This window comes from Meriones unguiculatus, chromosome 17 (assembly GCF_030254825.1).
Source record: "Meriones unguiculatus strain TT.TT164.6M chromosome 17, Bangor_MerUng_6.1, whole genome shotgun sequence".
Classification (NCBI taxonomy): Eukaryota; Metazoa; Chordata; class Mammalia; order Rodentia; family Muridae; genus Meriones; species Meriones unguiculatus.
This window is the reverse complement of record NC_083364.1, coordinates 39,595,104-39,615,428: the sequence shown is the minus strand read 5'-3', so window position 1 is coordinate 39,615,428 and position 20,325 is coordinate 39,595,104. Positions and strand designations below refer to the sequence as shown.

General features: G+C 43.7%; 1 protein-coding gene and 1 non-coding gene across 2 annotated transcripts; one reads left to right on the top strand and one right to left on the bottom strand.

Moving 5' to 3' along the window:
* Positions 1-11,553: 11,553 nt before the first annotated feature.
* Positions 11,554-17,098, top strand: LOC132648549 (cystatin-A-like). The gene is made up of 3 exons (XM_060370335.1): positions 11,554-11,712; positions 13,971-14,072; positions 16,898-17,098. Exons 1-3 carry the CDS (start codon positions 11,647-11,649, stop codon positions 17,018-17,020), a joined length of 291 nt encoding a protein of 96 aa, XP_060226318.1. The 5' UTR covers positions 11,554-11,646; the 3' UTR covers positions 17,021-17,098.
* Positions 17,099-17,158: 60 nt separating this feature from the next.
* Positions 17,159-17,262, bottom strand: LOC132648897 (U6 spliceosomal RNA). The gene has a single exon (XR_009587280.1). It is a non-coding gene; the product is annotated as a U6 spliceosomal RNA (small nuclear RNA).
* Positions 17,263-20,325: the final 3,063 nt, after the last annotated feature.

Genomic DNA, 20,325 nt, shown 5'->3' with positions numbered 1-20,325 from the left:
TACCAAAGGTCCAGGCCAGAAACTATAGTTTACGCCTGTGCATACACACACACACACACACACCAGTGCATGAGTGCATGCCTCCATCACTTGTGGTCAGAAGATAACTTGGAGAAATTGGTTCTCTCTTTCCATCCAGTGGATCCAAGGCTCAAACTGAGGTAATTAGGCTTGGTGACAAATGCCCTTGCCCACTGAGCCATCTCACTAAATACCTTAACTGAATAGCTTCTATGCATACCATGCAATGCATATACCTCAAGTGTTCTGTTCAGGGACTTTGAGTATATTCACAAATGTGTGCAAACATGACCATATCAATTTCACAAGATTTTCCACATCCAACAAAGAGAGCCCTACGGCTGTCAATCATCTAACTTCCCCCTCTCCTCTCACTCCTCACTGCTAAGCAGCCACTGCTTCCCTTTCTGCCTGGATTTGCCTGTTCTAGACATTCCATATGTATGTGTCTGTGTATACACATATATGGAATCATTTCTTTGATCATTTGTAACTGGTGTTTTTCTGTGAACAATTTTCAATGTTCATGTGACATCATTTCATTACTTGCTTATACTTAGGGCAGTTTTTTATCATATTCTATAAATACACATAATTACTATATTTGTATAACATGTTTCCTTTGCTTGTTTGTATGTTTGCTTGAGACAGATTGCTGCTATGTAGCCCAGACTGGTCCTCAATTCAACAAGTAGCCCAAGTTGGCCTCTAACTCATGATCCTCCTGCCTCAACCCTCTGAGCATGTGATTATAGACATGTACCACTTTGCCTGGTCCACACTTTCATAAATCTTATCATATTTGAAAATTATAGCTATATATGTTTACGAAGTATAAAATGATGTCTGGGTTCTTAATGCAGTGCAGAATAACTAAATCAAGCAAGGTAATCCTTCCATCACCTCAAACATTCCACATTTTCAATGACAACAGTTTAAACATTCCTTTGAGGAAATCATAATGCATAGCACTCAAGTATTAGCAAGATCCAATGTTTATTCCTCTGTTGAAGACTTTAAGCCCTTTGGTTGTCACCTCTCAATCCCACCCCCAACTTTGGGCCATTATTCCCTTTGCCTTGAAGGGGTCAGGTCACAGAAGGGAAAGCATGTAGTATTGGGCTTATTTCACTCAGCACAATGTCTCCGGTTGCATCCACCCCATCATGGAACACATTTCTTCCTTCGAGAGGCCGGGCAGTGTACTGCCTTTGGCTTATTTCCTTATTTACTGGCAGACACAGGTGGGTCCTACAGCCTTCTGTTGTGGGTACAGCTTCAGTGCACAGGGATGCTCACCTTCCAGGCAAATATCCACAAGCAGAACCGCTTGCTCGTGTGTTTTGGTTTGTAAAGGAACGTCTATAATATCCACATTTATTTACATCCCCTTCACCTGTGCAGTGTTTCCTCCTCCTAGTAAGTGGCCTTACTAGCTGCTGTGTGAGGTGACACCTCACTGTCTTTTTTTTTTTACATCCTGGTCGTAGCCCCCTCCCTCCTTGTTTCCCCTAACACCTGCCCCTACTCCTCAGAGAAGGGGAGCCCCAACCACTCACCCAAACATATCGAGTTGCTTCTGGACTGAGCGCATCCTCTTCCCCTGTGGCCTGGCAAGGCAGCCCCACCAGGAGAAAGTGATCAAAAAGCAGACAACAGAGCCCCTGTCAGAGTCAGCCCCTATTCTCCTTACTAGGGAACCTCTATGGGGACTGAGCTGCCCATTGGCTACATGTGTGTAGGGGGCTTAGGTCCAGTCCAGGCATGTCTTTGGTCAGTCTCCACAGGCCCCCCTGGGCCCTGGTTAGTTGGTGCTGTTGGTCTTCTTGTGGAGCTTCTGTCCCCTCTGGGGTCTTCTGTCCTTTTCCCCACTCTTCCTCAAGGCTCCCTGTGCTCCACCCGATGATGGAAACAGATGCAGACCCCCACAAACTCACTGTCACTTTAATTAGTGGTTTCAAGCATGATTTTCATCCTCTGACAGCCACGTGCACAGGGCCAGCTATTCAAGTCTTTTGCCTTTCCTTCACTGGGATATTTGTCTTTCTAGAGGGTTGAGGTCCTCGTTAAGTTTGCATATTAATCTCTTATTAGGTGAGCATCTTATAAACATTTTTCCTTCATCCATATACGTCAGACACTGTATGGAACTATTTTCACGTACTCTCATTTGTCTAGTGCTTCTGTTGCCTTGTGTTTCTAGGGGGCCAAACCTAAACAACACTCCCAGGACCAATGTTGTCACCCTGGTTTTTGTCTTTTTCTAGGAGATTTTTGCTTCATTGGGTTTTGTGGGTTTTGTTTTGTTTTAATTTTGAGAAAGGCCCAGACTGCATTTGAATTCAGTCTGGAGTCCAGCTGGCCCTTGGACTCACAGTCCTTCTTAGCCTTTCAAGTATGATGGGACTGCTTGCTTGTGCCACCAGGTCCGCCAGAAATTTAAATTTTGACAGATACTAAGTTTATAAATATCCATGGGCCATGAGACCATTTTACCAACATCACTGCTTCCAATGCATGGACAAAATAGTCTTTTTTTTTTTTCTGTTCATCTCTTTAAATTTTTTGATTTGTGTTTTAGGAGTTTAGGCAGCCTTACCTCCCTCACCAAACTTACTCCTAAGAGCTTGGTGAGTGTGGGAAGCTGCTACGATGAGATTTTTCTTTTAACTTATCTTCCAGACAGGCCATTGTTAATGAGAAACACTATTGGTAGTGGTGGTGGAGGTGGTGGTGGAGGTGGTGGAGGTGATGGAGGTGGTGGTGGTGGTGGTGGTGGTGGTGGAGGTGGTGGAGGTGGTGGCTAAGCAGGATGTCACTGCAGCCGCGGAGGGCTTGGACATTATTGTGTAGACCAGGCTAATCTGAAGCAACTCAGTGGTTGGGACATCAGGGCTGGGGTTTCCCTTTTTATTCCTGATTTAATCTCTAGGCACTTCTTTATTTACCTGTGTAGACTTCCTATTGATTCATCATTCTGTGTCTGTAGGGTGTACCTGTCTGGGAATTCCTCCTGGGTTCTATTTGGGGTATATAATTGTTCAGAATAACATTTCCACAATGCTTCGTATGTCTGTGGTAGCTGCTGAAATGTCTCCATCTTGATTTAGTTCTCAGTTTTTGTGCTCATTTTAGACAAGGCATGATTTACTCCTCAGTCTTTTCAAACACTGTTTCGTGTTGCTTGTTTTCCGGATTCCGTCTGTTTCTGCTATGGTCTCTATTCTTCCCCATTCTTCTGTTAACACAAGCTTGGCTTGACCCTTCCCGTCCAGACACAGAACTCAGCAGCACTTGTGAGCTTTTGATTGTGAGAACTTGTGATCATCGTTGCTCTTACAGAGGCCCACAGTGCATCCTACAAGTTTTGGTGTGCTCTTTTGCAGTTTTGGCTGCCTTCATTTTTAGATTCTTTTAAAAGCTGTTCATTGCACCATTAGTTGTTCTGCCATATTACCTAATTTTACTGTTTGTGAATTTCCAACATTCTTCCTCCTGTTAGTGATTTCTGCTTTTACAATGTTGCAATGTAATATACATATTTGCATGGTATCAGTCTTCTTCAGCTGCTAGACTTGTCCTATAAGACAATCTGGACAATGTTCTATATATTTTATTAGGTCAATTTGGTCAAAAGAGTGAAGTTCAGAGTTCTTTTATTGATTTTGGTCTGGATAATCTGTCCAATATTGAAAATGGTATGTGAAAGTTCCTTACTATCATGGTATTTCATTTGTGGATATTATTGTTTAAGACAGGGTTTCATTACAACTTGTGCTGGCCTGGAACTCATGATCAGCCTGCCTCTCACTCCTGAGTGCTGGACGGCTGTGTGTCACCAGCTCTAATACCTAACCATTACTGTATTTTAATCAGCACCCTCCATAGCTTCTAACATTTGCTTCATATATTAAAGTGGTTCGCTGGTGGTGGCACAGCTATTATGAACTCTTGACAAACCGATCCCCTCATTAAGACTTTTGCGGCCTCTTTTGCCACTTTAAATTTCAAGTCACTTTGTCTGATACAAGCCTTAGCACCACTACTCTTGTTTTCCAATTTTGTGGAATTCCTTCTTCTGTCCTTTTATTCTGTCTTTATATGCCCTTAAATTTTAACAGCTGCTACAACATATATTATAGTTGAATCTTATTTTTTTTTAATCAATTCATTCACTGTCTTTTCATTGGAGAATATAAGCCATTTACATTCATTGTAATTACTGACAGTAATGACTTATATTGCTATTTGGCTGTTTTCTGATTGTTTTGTTAAAAAAAATCTACAAAGAAGGTGGAGGCAGTGAAAACAGGACAGTCAGTACCTTTACCACTAAATAATACACTTAGAAATCTCCCTGTAAGCTTCTGCTTCTCCTTAAAAATTTTGATTGCTTTTAGGCTACAAAGGAAGCTGGGGACTCAGTAGACAGAGTTGGGGTTCTATCAGTAAAGGGAAAAAATGTGGTGTGAGACCAGCAGCATCTTATGCATTTTGTAAACAGGAAAAGAGCGTGGAGCTCACAAACTGAAAAGGAAAGCCAGCATGTTGAGAGCAGCAGAGACCCTGAAGGACATACACTATTGTGCGACTACACAAAAGGGACACCTGACCTGAGAGGTAGTCATGTCTTAGGGAAGTGACAGCTGAAGCCAGAGCCAGGGTAGGATCTGACCAGAGGAAAGAGAGCAAGCTCAGACATTGGAAGGTGACACTGGGTCTTGGCTAAGAGCAGAAAGCAGCTCAGTACTAGAGAGGAAGACCTGAGGGCCGAGCAGAGGGATGATGGCAGAAGGAAGCCAGGGCAGGTAGGACATCCCAGACCATTTTAAGGAATTAGTGCTTACATTTAAGAGAGTGAGCAGCCACTGAGGGGCTTTCCAGGGGACAGCTTTTACGAGCTAGAGTTTAAAACTGGAGTGAAAATACTTCATCTAGTAGCAATTACTTCTAAGTGCAGGTGGACTGGCTATCCTCCATAGTGAACCAGGAGATAGGCACCCAGGCCTGTCTCTTTCCTTCCACAGGAGCGCCCTCACGTGGCCACCACATCCAGGAGCCCCAACACACACACCCCAACTGCCTGAGAAGGAAATAGTAGAGGACAGGAACTCCACAAGGAGAGCAACAGAACCAAAAAATTTGAACACAGGGGTCTTTCCAGAGACTCATACTCCAACCAAGGACTTGCATGGAAATAACCTAGAACCCCTGCACAGATGTAGCTCATGGCAGTTCAGTATCCAAGTTGGTCCCATAGTAATGGGAACAGGAACTGCCTCTGACATAATCGGATTCGCCTGCTCTTTGATCACCTCCCCCTGATGGGGGAGCAGCCTTACCAGGCCACAGAAGATGACAATGCAGCCACTCCTGATGAGACCTGATAGACTAGGATCAGAAGGAAGGAGAAGAGGACCTCCCCTAACAGTAGACTAGGGGAGGGGCATTCGTAAAGAAGAGAGAGGGAAGGTGGAATTAGGAGGGGAGGAGGGAGGGACTTATGGGGGATACAAAGTGAATAAAGTGTAATTTATAAAAGTTAAAAAAATTTAAAAATGTTGAAGGAATAATTGGAGGGGGGTCTTCTCATACTCTAACAAACTTTATTTCTGCCTGGAACAGCAGTTCTCAACCATGGGTTGCAACCCTGACCCTTTCACGGGAGTCACCTAAGACCATCTGCATATCAGACACTTCTCAGATGTCGCGATTCATAACAGCAGCAACATTAAAGCTATGAGGTAGCAGTGATAATAATTTTATGGTTGGGGTCACCACAACATGAGGAACTGTATTAAAGGGTCGCAGCACTAGGTCGAGAATCACTAGCCTAGAAGTACATAACTATAAACTTCTGTAAATATAACACTGAAGCTGACAAAAACATATAATGTGGTAAGACCAATAAAGTAAGAAATGTAAAAACGATCACTCCTAAAACCTTCGTAATTAAAGCGTCAGGGAGATGGCTCAGCTGAAAGTGTTTGCTCTACAAGAAGAAAGCCTGTTTGAGCCCCAATGGGGATGTTAAGGCAGGACCCTAGGGCTTGCTGGCACCCAGTCTATCTGAGTCAATGATCTCCCAGTGCAGCAGGGGACCCTGGCTCTCACTAAGGGGGAGAGAGAGTGAGGAGGACACTAGGCCTCAACCTGTCTCCACACAGATGCACACAGGCCCAGACAAGGAACATTTAACAAACACACACAAACCCTTTGGGGCACATTAGTATTCACTCTTGAAAATCCAGGTAAAAGGAAGCATTGGCAGCACATGCTAATGCACATTTGTAACCCAGTAATGCGGGGGAAGGGAAGGCTGAGGCAAGAGAATTACTGAAAATCTGAGGCTAGCCTGAACTAGCCAGACTGACTCACAGGAGCATGGTGGGCCATGCTTGTAATCCCAGCACTCAGGATTCAGATGAGAGGGCAGAATCTTTATGAATGCAAAGTCAACCTGGTCTACAGAGTGAGTTACAGGCCAGCAGTAAGGCATATATAGTGAGGACCCTATCTAAAGACACACATGAACACAGGCATATGCATACATACACACACACGTGTATGCATGCATACACACACACAAACACACACACACTCAGTTCCTTAAACTCCCACGAAGATAGAAGTTCAAATCATAAATTGAGTCACATCTTTACAAAATGTATTTCTTTTCCAAGTCATCATTTTTACTCAGTATCTCCTTCTTCTTCCCTTTTCCCCACACAGATTAAAATCATCCTTGCTGGAAATGATCATTTTTCCATTTTCCTAATGTTTTTTTCAAATGTTTATCTTTAGAATGAATTCTTTTAAAGAGTCAGAGAAATTTAGAGTATTCTGCTAGGCTGATTCTAATGCTTGATTAGATCCTCTAACCCAAGGGATGGCTAATCAATCTCCTGTTTACAGGTTACTCCTGAATGTGTGGGATATTAGCAGACTACTGCAGTGACACTAGCACAAACCACTCCATTCTAACAATAGATCCAAAGCACAACTTATACAGAATAACATAACAGACTGTCCTTCATTACAGTACTCCGCATGCTTCCATACCTAATTAAACTGGCTTTTCAAAGGCAAGGACATTGTTTTCCACCCAGCAGTCATTTGCAATCCACCCTCCACTCACTTCCCTGACTTCCTGTTCTTTATTTTTTTGCATAAAACTTGATAAAGGTTTTTTTTCCTGCCTTTCTTCTCCTGCCAAGTAAAAGCCAAATTCCTCTCTGAACATGGGCACGTTGTTTCTAACAGAGGAGCCAGAGTTAGGCTAAGAATTAAAGTTGGTCTCACCAGAGGGACTATGGAGTTCAAGCAGGTTCTACCAGAGTGAGCAACTGGCTGGCAGTGCCCTTAACCAGGCAGGAGGAGACTCCAGAGGGGAAGTTTATTAGTGAGGGGGATAAAAACTCTACACAGGGAAGACTGTATTGAGTCAGCTGGCATGAAAACTGCACCATCAGCCGGACCTCACCTGAGAGGCTGAGAACCCAGCAGAAGCCTTGGTTCCTGAGGTTGGCTGCCTAGGCAGTGAGAGCAGTCCCAGGGCAGCTGGAATTCTTTGCTGGAAAGGCCAGCAGGCTGGGTGCCTCAGCAATCAGGCTCTGGCAAACAAACCTGGAAGGTTCCTGGAGAGCCCCTTGTCTTTAGTCACCATGGTGGAAGCCTGGAACAGCTGACCTTCATAGCATTAGGGAATCAGGAACAACAACAGAATAAAGCAACGTGGAGGAAGAGGGAAGGCAGAGCAATCAAAAGGCCAGGTACCTACCTACTGCCACACCATCTTTATCCAGACTCCTAGAAGCCTCTTCCAGCAGTTGGGGTGGTGTGGGTAAGGCCATCAGTGCAGTTCTTCAGGGCGCCCTCGCTACTCACGGTGATTCCAACTGTTATTAAATCTAGACTTTCTAGGACTCTAGAATTTCTAGATTCCAAATGATAATAAAACCAAACCAAATAGTGAGTCAGTTTTATGATACAGAGGGATACCAAAGCCATAGCTATGGCCACACTCAGAAAACCCTTCAGAACCAAAGCCCTGGCTTCTGGCCCAGATTTTATTGGCCTCAAACCCAAGTCACTCCAGCAGCTTTGTGGCTGCAGAGTCTGGCCTCCTGCCTGGCTCACCTGTGGTACCTCCACATTGTATCTGTATATAATATATATATGTATATATGGGGGGGTTGTGTGTTTCTCTGTGTACCCTGGCTGTCCAAGACTCCCTTTGTAGACCAGGCTGGCCTCAAACTCACAGAGATCTGCCTGCCTCTGCCTCCCAGAGTACTGGCATTACAGGCATGGACACACCACCCAACTCTTTTGTTTTTTAAACAACATTGATTATATCCCTCCAATACAATTCCTTGTTCCCCATGTCGCAAAACATTCTCTTCCTACTTTGTGTCCATGCCAGTCAGCGCTGGGATCTTGTGAAGCTGACCATAGGTGCAGTGAGTTCTTGAGTACAGTAACCTCATCACACGAAGAAGACAGTGTTCCACAGCCTTTTCTCATTCCCCATTGATGCTCATCTTTCATATTTCATTATTCTCAACCACCTCCCCTTCCTCTGACAATCTCGGAAGGAGACTATGCCTTGATTCTCACTGCACTTATTGTCTTTATTGTATGGAAAACTATAGAGAAACAACTGTTGGCCCTGGAAGGTCGTCAACCAGGTGTGGTGGCACATGCCTTTAATCTCAGCTCTTGAGAGGCAGAAGCAAGTGTAGCTCTCTGAGTTCAAGGCTAGCCTGGTCTGCATAGAGAGTTCCACTCCACCCAGAGCTACACAGTGAAATCTCTCTCAAAAAATGAAATAAAATAAAATATAGGTTTGTCAAAGAATTTCAGACTTTTGAGTCAGTGGGAAAGGATTCATCCTAATGATTTGTCATGCAAGCACATGTAAGAGGATAATAGATATCCTCTTCATTCTAAGGTTAATACTCCTATGACAGCATAGGGGAGCATGTCTGGAATCCCAGCACTCTGGGATGCAGAGGAAGGCAGGTCTCTGAGTTTGAGGCCAGCCTGATCTACACAGTGAGTCCAGGATATCCTAGGCTACAAAGAGAAACCCTGTCTCAAAACGAAACAAAACAAAACAAGAAAAAAGACAGCAGGGCAGGTTTATGGAACCAAATTTTACATAAACACAGGGAACTTTGGAAATGAAGACCCAAATACCCAGGAACAGCTGTCTATTTTTAATGTTCTTTTTTGGCCCCAAATGGACAGTTAACTTCGTGTGTGACTGGACAAGATGGTTTATGGCCTACTGGTGAAAGACTGGGTAGGTGAACAAGGAGGCTGGTCTGTTCAGATTCCTGGTCTATCTATGGTACTGGGCAGAACCCATCCTAGAATGAAGGTTTTATGACCTACTAGAAGCAAGGCAGGTAAAGCAGCCTGCTCACAGACAGCTCCTACCCAAAAGGGCAAGGGAAGGTTTAGACAAGTTTCCTAGGTTTTCAGGCTGTCTTCAGGGTAACAGGTAGGGTTCTATGATCTGCCTTGGGAAAGAAGAATTTCTCTTGGTGGGTTAGGGGATTGAACCTAGTGCCTTGAGCAAGCTTGGCAAAGAGCTCTATCTCTGAGGGACATCCCCAACTTTAATGCATCATTTTCTGAGTCTGAACATCAGCAAAGACATTTCCAAGAACAAGCCATTTAAAATGGGCAGATGTTAGCACTGGGCACAGAGGCACATGCTTAGAATCCCAGAATGTGAGAGGTGGATTCAAGAGGATCGTGAGTTCAAGGTTCAGGTGGGGAGCATGGGGAGTTGAAGAAAGGCCTGGGCCACGAAATAGCAAAGCCCTGTCTCCAATGAGAATCAGTTATTAGAACTCTGCTTAGGTGACCATCCTGATAGTGGCCTCTGTCAATCTGATGGGCTTTGGTTAGAAAGGCCTTTGGAACAGACCTCTGGCACCTCACTGAAGAAAGTTCTACACTGGGTCAACTGAGGTGGGAGACCCATCCTAAATATGGATGACACCATCCCATGGTCCTAGACCAAAGAAAAGAATGAAATTGGCTGAGTGCCAGCACCTGTTCTCCTTCAGACACATGAGACCAATTGCCTCACGCACACACCACCAGGCTGTCCTCGCTGTGATAGATGGCCTAACCCTGCAATCATGAGCCAAAGTCCAAACTGCTCCTGAAGTTCTGGCTCCTCACTGCTTGAAGGTCAAGGTTTATGTGACCAGAGCTAGTAGGGGGGAGTCCAGGACTTACCCAAGGAGCAGTGCTTGGGAAAATGACAGCAGAGGGGGGCTGTCACCCCCAAAGCTCAGTCTTGGCCAACTCACAGGAGTCAGAGAGCAGGGTAGAGAGGCTGCCTGACAGTGTGTCCAGCATCATTCAGCTTTGATTCATGTAGTTTTGTTTCCTTCTTCTCCAATGCATCAGATCATCTCAAAAGACAGTGGCCTCTCAAGCCAAGTTCCCTTTACTTCTTTTTAGACAGCGGAATTTCTTTTCGATAAGTCAACCCTCATAGAAATCTACAGGCTGTGTAGGCTGGTGCATGGGATTAAAGGAAAAAGCATAAGAGTCTCATGTTAAATAAAGATTACCAGACAGTATGGGTTCTGTAAATCTAAAGAAAGGCGATTTACCAGTTAATATCTTTTCCCATTGATTTGTTTTGTCTTGTTTTAGACAGGGCCAGCCTGGGATCCATGAAATCCTTTCATCTCCCTCCCCCACCCTCCCCACAACCCGGCCTCACAGGGTTTCTCTGTATAACCATGGCTGTCCTGGACTCACATTGTAGACCCTGAGTGCTGGGATTACAGATGAAATCCCTTCTTAAAGAGAGAGAGAGAGAAAGAGAGGGGGAGAGACTCAACAGCAGCAGAAGAAATAAAGATGTTTGCTATTTTATTCTTTGAGAATAAATAAATTTAGACACTGGAAATAAAAGTCCTCCATAGACAGTTTTACTGTCTTATAAGGTTGGGTGAATTCTAAGCAATCAGCCTTGACATTATTAAGTATTTTCTTAAAGAACTCTTTGCCTGCCTTTGGATCCCTTTCCCCTAGCTGGTCAGCCTTTCTAGCCTCAATACAAGAAGATGAACCCAGTCCTGCTTGACATGCCAAGGTGGGTAGATTCCCATGGGAGGGGGCACCAGTGGAGGGATGGATAAGTGAGAGGAAGAAACTGGGAGAAGAGGAGAGAGGGGAAATGCCTATCAGGATGTAAAGTAAATAAATTAATGGGTAAGTGAGGGAAAAAAGAAAAAAACCTCTTTGAGGTTTAACATATTTGGAAACTCAGGTTCCTCATCTGACACAACAGGATAAAGTTGGCACACAGAGAAGGGAGGAACCTATGCTAACCACACCTGATTCCTGAGCACGCCCACTTGTTCACTCCCCCCACCTCATTTTCCCCCAACCCCACTCAGCATTTCCTCTAAGACTGGTAATAAGACTTGCCTGAGGCCACACTCATTTCTTCAGTCCCTCCACTATTGTGGAAGGTGATGATGTAATACATAGGAGGAGATTTATAGGGACCTTTAAAACCCTGAGTCTCCAAGTTTGCCTGATCACTTCTTCTCAGCATCCTGCCTAGCAAAGAAGCAGCTAGCTAGCATGATCCGAGGAGGCTTGAGCGAGGCCAAACCTGCCACACCAGAAATCCAGGAGATTGTTGACAAGGTGAGTCACTGCACTTCAGGATGAAGTTTGATCCCAAATCAAACTTTCAAAATTTGGTTCATAATTTGGCCCTGTGTTAAGAGTGTGGGAAGAAAAAGAAAACAGAAATGTGTGAGATTTGTTCAGACTTTTCTAGAGCTTAAAGAGGAATCTTAAGCCTTTTAAAGAAATTTCAGCACTCTAATAGTAAAATTGGCCAAGTTACACTGTTTACTGCAGCCTCGGTTTCCTCCTTTGCTGAAGGTGAATTTGTGCTTTTACTTACCTTTCACTTACATGTGTGATCCCAGGAGCTCTGATCCACTGACTGATGGAGTGTTTTCCACCTCACTACTTGAAGCCAGTGTCTAAGGTTGTTAGGGACATCTCAGGTTGACAGCAGATAAGACTGTTAGCGATTCCTGCACTGATTCCAGATGCTTTGCCACCACACCATCGCAGTCAAAATAGAACTCAATGTTTCTAGCAAGTTAATATATGGTCCTTAACTATCACCTATATGCTAAAAATGTACTGTGTTGCATGTTTTATAACAGAGAAACACATGGGAATTACGGGCATAGTTTGCAATCTGTCATCTTATTTTCTTACATCATTTTGTTTTTCCTCCCTGAAACATCACATCACCCAGGCAGATCAGTTGTGTTTGCTGTTTGTTTGTTTGAGACATGGTGTTGCTATGTAGTCCTGGCTAGTCTAGCACTTAAGAAACCCAGGGTGGCCTCAAACTCATGGCACTTCCCCTGCCTCAACTTCTAAGTGCTGGGATTACAGACATGCACCACTATGCCAGGAACCATAGGCCTCTATGTTAGTCAAAGAGATGGGAGCCTTCGTGCGTAAGGGACTGGACATTCTACAGGCTGTCACAGGCCTATTATTCAATGACTAAATACTAACTAGTTCTCACTCGTGGGTTTATTTTAATAACTATTGGGCATTTTACTTTTGAGGAAGATAATATTAAATCTTTACATCTTCATCTGCCTTCTCCCATTAAGCTGCCGTTCTCAAACTTGCTGTGCACATGAGTCAGCAGTCGCTCTAGGTAAAATGCAGGCTACGCAGCCCGCACGTCCACATTTCATCCAGGCTCTCAGGTTCTCTGGTTGCTCTACCCAGGGTTCCCTTTCTTCTAGAACTCGATATCTGGCATCCCAGGAGGCTTGGAGGAGATGGGGTTTTCAAATAGGTTACCTCCGTTTCATTTGTAGGAAGAAAGAGATAAAAGGACTCACTAAAACCACATGCAGAAAAATGATTTCAAAAACAAATATGCACAGATGAGGCAAAGTTGCTGTGCGTGTTGCCTGAAAAATTCCCTGAGATGTTCAGATATAGATATAGATATATAGAGATAGATACACACACATAGATATCCAATGCATTTTTATCACATAATTTTTAAAAGATAGGTAACTCCCAGAAGAGCTTACCTTGCTGATGACACCACCTGTGGCCCACATCTTCAGGAATAAAATTAATTTAGAAGTGTGTGTTTGCAGCTTTGGAAAAGTAGAATGAGAAATGGACATTAACAGGATTGCCTCACTGGGAGAAGGATCTTTGCTCTTTTAAAATCCTTGACTACACCTCACCTCCCATCTGATCTTCAAAGCTGTGAGGTGGGCAAGGAGGGCATCACATCCTATTTTCAGAATATGAAACCAAGACTCGAAATGCTTGAGTCACCTAGTTAGGAAATTAACCTGCCCTTTCCACAGGGAGCTTTGCAGGTATGAGAGGAGAAACTGCAGCAAACCTGCCTCCTCTGTGGAAGCATGGCCTCGGGTTTAAATCACCATTCACGATGCCCAGCCACGACCCATTTGGTGACAGGGCGTTTCCTGAGTCTCTCCTAGGTGTCTAGTGTCTGGTGTCAGGCTACAAACCATAGAAGCTACCTAAAGGGCGATAAGACCTGGTCTGTACGCCCCAAAAATTAACAGTGCAGAGGAAATCAAGATATCTAGAGCACATTAAGAAATACAACATAATTAAACACTTTTAAACCTAATCATAGGTTAAAGACCTAAAAGGACTTTGGGGAACAAGGACAGCGTGGTGGCTTGACTTTCAGACTTCACTCCTCTGTCCCCTCTGGCAGGAGACAGCCTGAGGGGACAATTTCCAGTTAAGATTTAGAGACTTGAGCTGCCATTCTAGGCTCATCAGCATCTCTGAGGTTCCCAGGTTTGTAACTCAGCTAAGCGCAGCCAACACAGCTTAAAAGCATTCTCTCCCTTTCTCTTCATAAGATCAAACCGCAGCTGGAAGAGCAAACCAATGAGAAATATGAAACCTTCAAAGCCGTCGAGTATAAATCCCAAGTCGTCGCTGGAATCAATCACTTCATTAAGGTTAGACTCTGTCCTCAGTTACACACTGCTGGGGTGTGTTCTGTCGCCCCGACTGGACCTTCGTTTAAAGATGACCTAGCAGTTACCTTTAACTAAGACACCTGCAAGTAGGAGATTCCCAGATCTGTCAGTGATAGGATATTAACCTTGTTTTTCCTTGTGAATATAGAAAGCTTTTGTACGTGCTCTTTAATTTCTAAAACTGTACAGAAAAGACGGTGTAACAGCCAGGGCATTGGCTCCCAGCCACGGCCATTTCTTCTGTTATGTGGATGTGCTTGCATGAGTCTTAGGGTATGGAATTTGGCCAGACAGTGTCTTAAAGCATTTTCTACCTCAGAATGTCCTAATTTTATATGTGTTCAAGTTAAATGCACTTAAAGGATTTCAATTGTTATCTGAAAGAATAACTCTTTTCTAAATAGCTATTTTCATTCTTTAGTTATTAATATAACTTAAATACTCCTTTTTAAAAAAAATTATTTCTGTTTCTAAGTGATATGTTTGCATGTACACCTGCATGCCAGAAGAGGGCATCAGGTCTCATTATAGACAGCTGTGAGCCTGCTTGTGGTTGCTGGGAATTGAGCTCAGGACCTCTGGAAGAGCAGCAAGGGCTGTTAGCTGTTGAGCCTTCTCTCCAGCCCCCAAATAAATCTTTTTATAGCTCAAGCAGGTCCAACTCGTGACACTGCAGCTATAGTATAAAGCCATACTTAGAGTATTTTAAAAATAAATTTTAGGAGACAGAGAAACAACTCCACCATTAAGACTGAATGCTGCTCTTGCAAAGTCTCAAGCTCAGTTCCCAGCACCCACCGCAGATGACCCACAACTGCTGCAGCAACAGCTGTAAGAGGCCTGACCCTCCCCACCTGTGCACACCCATACACAGAGGCACAGGAATATAATTTCTAAAACAAAAAAAAAATTAAACAACTTTTATAGCCATATCAAAAAATTAAATTAAATGTCCTGATTAAGTTCTAATAGAAAAAAATACTTTGACATTCTTGTGATGACAAGGGAACCAATTAAAAAACTCAACTGTGGATAATAAATAGGTTCTGTGTTTCTCTCTATATATTACACAATGACTATCTTGATTCCAAAGATAAGAGCTATTCAAGTGACTTTACCTACTCGGCTTGGACACTGCACCAAGGCACAATGCCATTTATTTCTTCCTTTTAAGTAACTAATAACTTAAGCTATGAATTTTAATATATTGATTAAAAATAAAATGCCTGCCTCAAAACAAAACCAACCAACAATAGAAGCAACATGACGTAGACACTGGAATCCAACAGATCTGGGTTTGAATTTGGACTCTGCCATTTACAGGGGGACAAAATTACTACACCTTAACGTTTGGTGTTTTTTGTTTGTTTATTTGTTTGTTTTTTTGTTGTTTTGATGGTTAGGGTGTTTTGGTTGTTGTTGTTTTGATGCAGAGTCTATGTGTATCTCAGGCTTTCCTGGAACTCAAACTCCATATTATAACATGACCTTGAATGTCTGTTCCTCCTGCCTCCACCTCCTGAGCGCTCAAATGATAGGCACTTGCCACCTGACTTACATAGGAGATGCTGGTTGCCTAGACCCGAGGCTTCATGCAAGCTAGGCAGCACTGTGCTGGCTAACCTCCCCAGCTCCCGAAAATTACTCTCTGGTAATCTGTGTCTGGTGGCTTTGAAACCCAGAGTGTCACACCTTTTTTCAGACCTACGGTAAGAAGTCAGTGAGATCACACATACACACATACACACACACACACACACACACACACACACACACACACACATGCACACATGCACACTTGCGGTATGGTGTTCACACTTGCTGTATGGTGCTCATTGTAGTGTTATATATATTGGTGAACTGATTAGTAGCATTTTAAGATTCAGGGAGGAAGGACTGTCAGACCATAATATCTACTGTATAACACAGAACTTCTATTGTTCCAATAAAGAACAAAGTGGCAATTCTTACCCTGATGTTCTAGGACCTGGGTTCATGCCCAAACTACCAATGGGATTGTCACCCCTATGACATCTAAGCTCCTTTTATTTTATAAAGGAGGCGACCTGCTAGCTGTTCACGCAGTAGGTCTCAATAAATCAGAGGTATGGGGACCATAGAGTCCATATTTTCTCAAGTAACTATGAGTTTCTCCTCCCAACTTGAAAGTCAGAAAGCAGACTCACCAAAAGTACAGGCTGTCCTTTGCTCCTGTTCCAGGCATCGTGGAAATAAAATGTGATTCTGGAATGAAATTTGTGCTCAGGATTTAATGAAAAGAACAATAAATTAAATCCAGCTGGAGAGAGGGCTCAGTGGGTAAGAGTGCTGGCTGCTCTTGCAGAGGACCTGGGGCTGGGTCCCAGCACCCACACGGCAGCTCACAGCCATCTCTAACTCCAGTCTGAGGGGACCTACCACCCTCTGCTAAGGTCTCTGGGCACTGTAGGCAAGGGATGCTCTTGAAGACACATGTTCATACAAATAAATTAACTAAAACCTTTTTCTAAAAGCTATTAAAAATGAACCTAGAAAATATGCCTCCTGCCATACTGTTAGTTGCTCTTTCTCTTAACACTAGGGCTGATGGGAGCTTTGTTCATTGATGCTGCCTTAGGCCAGAAGTGTGGTTTCAGGAAAGCTTACCACATCAAATCTTTACAAGAGAGAAGATTTGTCATACAATGGATATCCATGTGAATAACCTCTATTCCTCCCTCCCTCCCTCCCTCCCTCCCTCCCTCCCTCCCTTCATTCTTTCCTTCCTTCCTTTTCTGCTTTCTTTCTTCTTTTATGTTTTTCAGGTTGATGTAGGGGGTGGCCGTTACATTCACGTGAGAGCCTTCAGTGGTATCAATGATCCTGGTTTTGAACTTAGTGGTTACCAGGCTGACAAAACCAGGGATGATGACCTGACCTACTTCTAAGAAGGAAATTCTAAACTTACCTGAGTCTTCTCATTGTAAAGAGATGTGGCCATCAATAAAGAAGCATTCTTCAAATAACTGTCTTCTTCCATCATGACTCATTTATTGCATCGACCTTTACTTTCTAGACGATTATTTTAAATTACGGAACAGTTCATGAATTTGCATGTTATCCTTCTGCAATGGCCATGCTAATCTCTGTATCATTCCAGTTTTAATATTTGTGCTGCCAAAGAGAATACAGTGTTAATGGTTCAGAGAAGAGGTCCCACGATAAGTGATACCAACCAGAAGCCTTATAGAAACTAAGGCTTGCCTGCTATTGCAGACAGGATAGGACCGCCCTCCTTCCTGGCAGGGGCAAGCACCAGTGGCTGTCAGGCACGCACAACCCTGTGGTTGCCCAGAACCCAGCATGTCATATCTGCTTTCCTATTTGAAAATTAAGTTGGTATCAAGACAGGATTTGAAACAATCCTAAACTTACAGAAAAGCTGCGCTTTCCCCCTTCCCCACTTTCCCCTCACTCTTGAGAGTCAGGTGCAGCGATTTCTCACCACCAACAGATGCTTCCTGCACTCAACTAGGTCAAACAGCAGTGTGCATTCCCACTAACAAGGACATTCTCCTGCACAGCCAGAAACCAACAACCAAGATCAGAAAATGAACACTGTTGCCATGCTAACATCTAGGCGCCAGATGCCATTCAAGTTTTTCAAATGATTGCAATAATGTCCTGTATTACCAAAGGTCCAGGCCAGAAACTATAGTTTATGCATGTGCGTGTACACACACATACACACACACACACACACACACACACACACACACACACACACACACCAGTGCATGAGTGCATGCCTCCACCACTTGTGGTCAGAAGATAACTTGGAGAAATTGGTTCTCTCTTTCCATCCAGTCGATCCAAGGCTAATTAGGCTTGGTGGCAAATGCCCTTGCCCACTGAGCCATCTCACTAAATACATTAACTGGATAGCTTCTATGCATACCATGCAATGCATATACCTCAAGTGTTCTGTTCAGGGACTTTGAGTATATTCACAAATGTGTGCAAACATGACCATATCAATTTCACAAGATTTTCCACATCCAACAAAGAGAGCCCTACGGCTGTCAATCATCTAACTTCCCCCTCTCCTCTCACTCCTCACTGCTAAGCAGCCACTGCTTCCCTTTCTGCCTGGATTTGCCTGTTCTAGACATTCCATATGTATGTGTCTGTGTATACACATATATGGAATCATTTCTTTGATCATTTGTAACTGGTGTTTTTCTGTGAACAATTTTCAATGTTCATGTGACATCATTTCATTACTTGTTTATACTTAGGGCAGTTTTTTATCATATTCTATAAATACACATATAATTACTATATTTGTATAACATGTTTCCTTTGCTTGTTTGTATGTTTGCTTGAGACAGATTGCTGCTATGTAGCCCAGATTGGTCCTCAATTCAACAAGTAGCCCAAGTTGACCTCTAACTCATGATCCTCCTGCCTCAGCCCTCTGAGCATGTGATTATAGACATGTACCACTTTGCCTGGTCCACACTTTCATAAATCTTATTATATTTGAAAATTATAGCTATATATGTTTACGAAGTATAAAATGATGTCTGGGTTCTTAATGCAGTGCAGAATAACTAAATCAAGCAAGGTAATCCTTCCATCACCTCAAACATTCCACATTTTCAATGACAACAGTTTAAACATTCCTTTGACGAAATCATAATGCATAGCACTCAAGTATTAGCAAGATCCAATGTTTATTCCTCTGTTGAAGACTTGAAGCCCTTTGGTTGTCACCTCTCAATCCCACCCCCAACTTTGGGCCATCATTCCCTTTGCCTTGAAGGGGTCAGGTCACAGAAGGGAAAGCATGTAGTATTGGGCTTATTTCACTCAGCACAATGTCTCCAGTTGCATCCACACCATCACGGAAGACACTTCTTCCTTCTAGAGGCTGGGCAGTGTACTGCCTTTGGCTTATTTCCTTATTTACTGGCAGACACAGGTGGGTCCTACAGCCTTCTGTTGTGGGTACAGCTTCAGTGCACAGGGATGCTCACCTTCCAGGCAAATATCCACAAGCAGAACCGCTTGCTCGTGTGTTTTGGTTTGTAAAGGAACGTCTATAATATCCACATTCATTTACATCCCCTTCACCTGTGCAGTGTTTCCTCCTCCTAGTAAGTGGCCTTACTAGCTGCTGTGTGAGGTGACACCTCACTGTCTTTTTTTTTTTACATCCTGGTCGTAGCCCCCTCCCTCCTTGTTTCCCCTAACACCTGCCCCTACTCCTCAGAGAAGGGGAGCCCCAACCACTCACCCAAACATATCGAGTTGCTTCTGGACTGAGCGCATCCTCTTCCCCTGTGGCCTGGCAAGGCAGCCCCACCAGGAGAAAGTGATCAAAAAGCAGACAACAGAGCCCCTGTCAGAGTCAGCCCCTATTCTCCTTACTAGGGAACCTCTATGAGGACTGAGCTGCCCATTGGCTACATGTGTGTAGGGGGCTTAGGTCCAGTCCAGGCATGTCTTTGGTCAGTCTCCACAGGCCCCCCTGGGCCCTGGTTAGTTGGTGCTGTTGGTCTTCTTGTGGAGCTTCTGTCCCCTCTGGGGTCTTCTGTCCTTTTCCCCACTCTTCCTCAAGGCTCCCTGTGCTCCACCCGATGATGGAAACAGATGCAGACCCCCACAAACTCACTGTCACTTTAATTAGTGGTTTCAAGCATGATTTTCATCCTCTGACAGCCACGTGCACAGGGCCAGCTATTCAAGTCTTTTGCCTTTCCTTCACTGGGATATTTGTCTTTCTAGAGGGTTGAGGTCCTCGTTAAGTTTGCATATTAATCTCTTATTAGGTGAGCATCTTATAAACATTTTTCCTTCATCCATATACGTCAGACACTGTATGGAACTATTTTCACGTACTCTCATTTGTCTAGTGCTTCTGTTGCCTTGTGTTTCTAGGGGGCCAAACCTAAACAACACTCCCAGGACCAATGTTGTCACCCCTGGTTTTTGACTTTTTCTAGGAGATTTTTGCTTCATTGGGTTTTGTGGGTTTTGTTTTGTTTTAATTTTGAGAAAGGCCCAGACTGCATTTGAATTCAGTCTGGAGTCCAGCTGGCCCTTGGACTCACAGTCCTTCTTAGCCTTTCAAGTATGATGGGACTGCTTGCTTGTGCCACCAGGTCCGCCAGAAATTTAAATTTTGACAGATACTAAGTTTATAAATATCCATGGGCCATGAGACCATTTTACCAACATCACTGCTTCC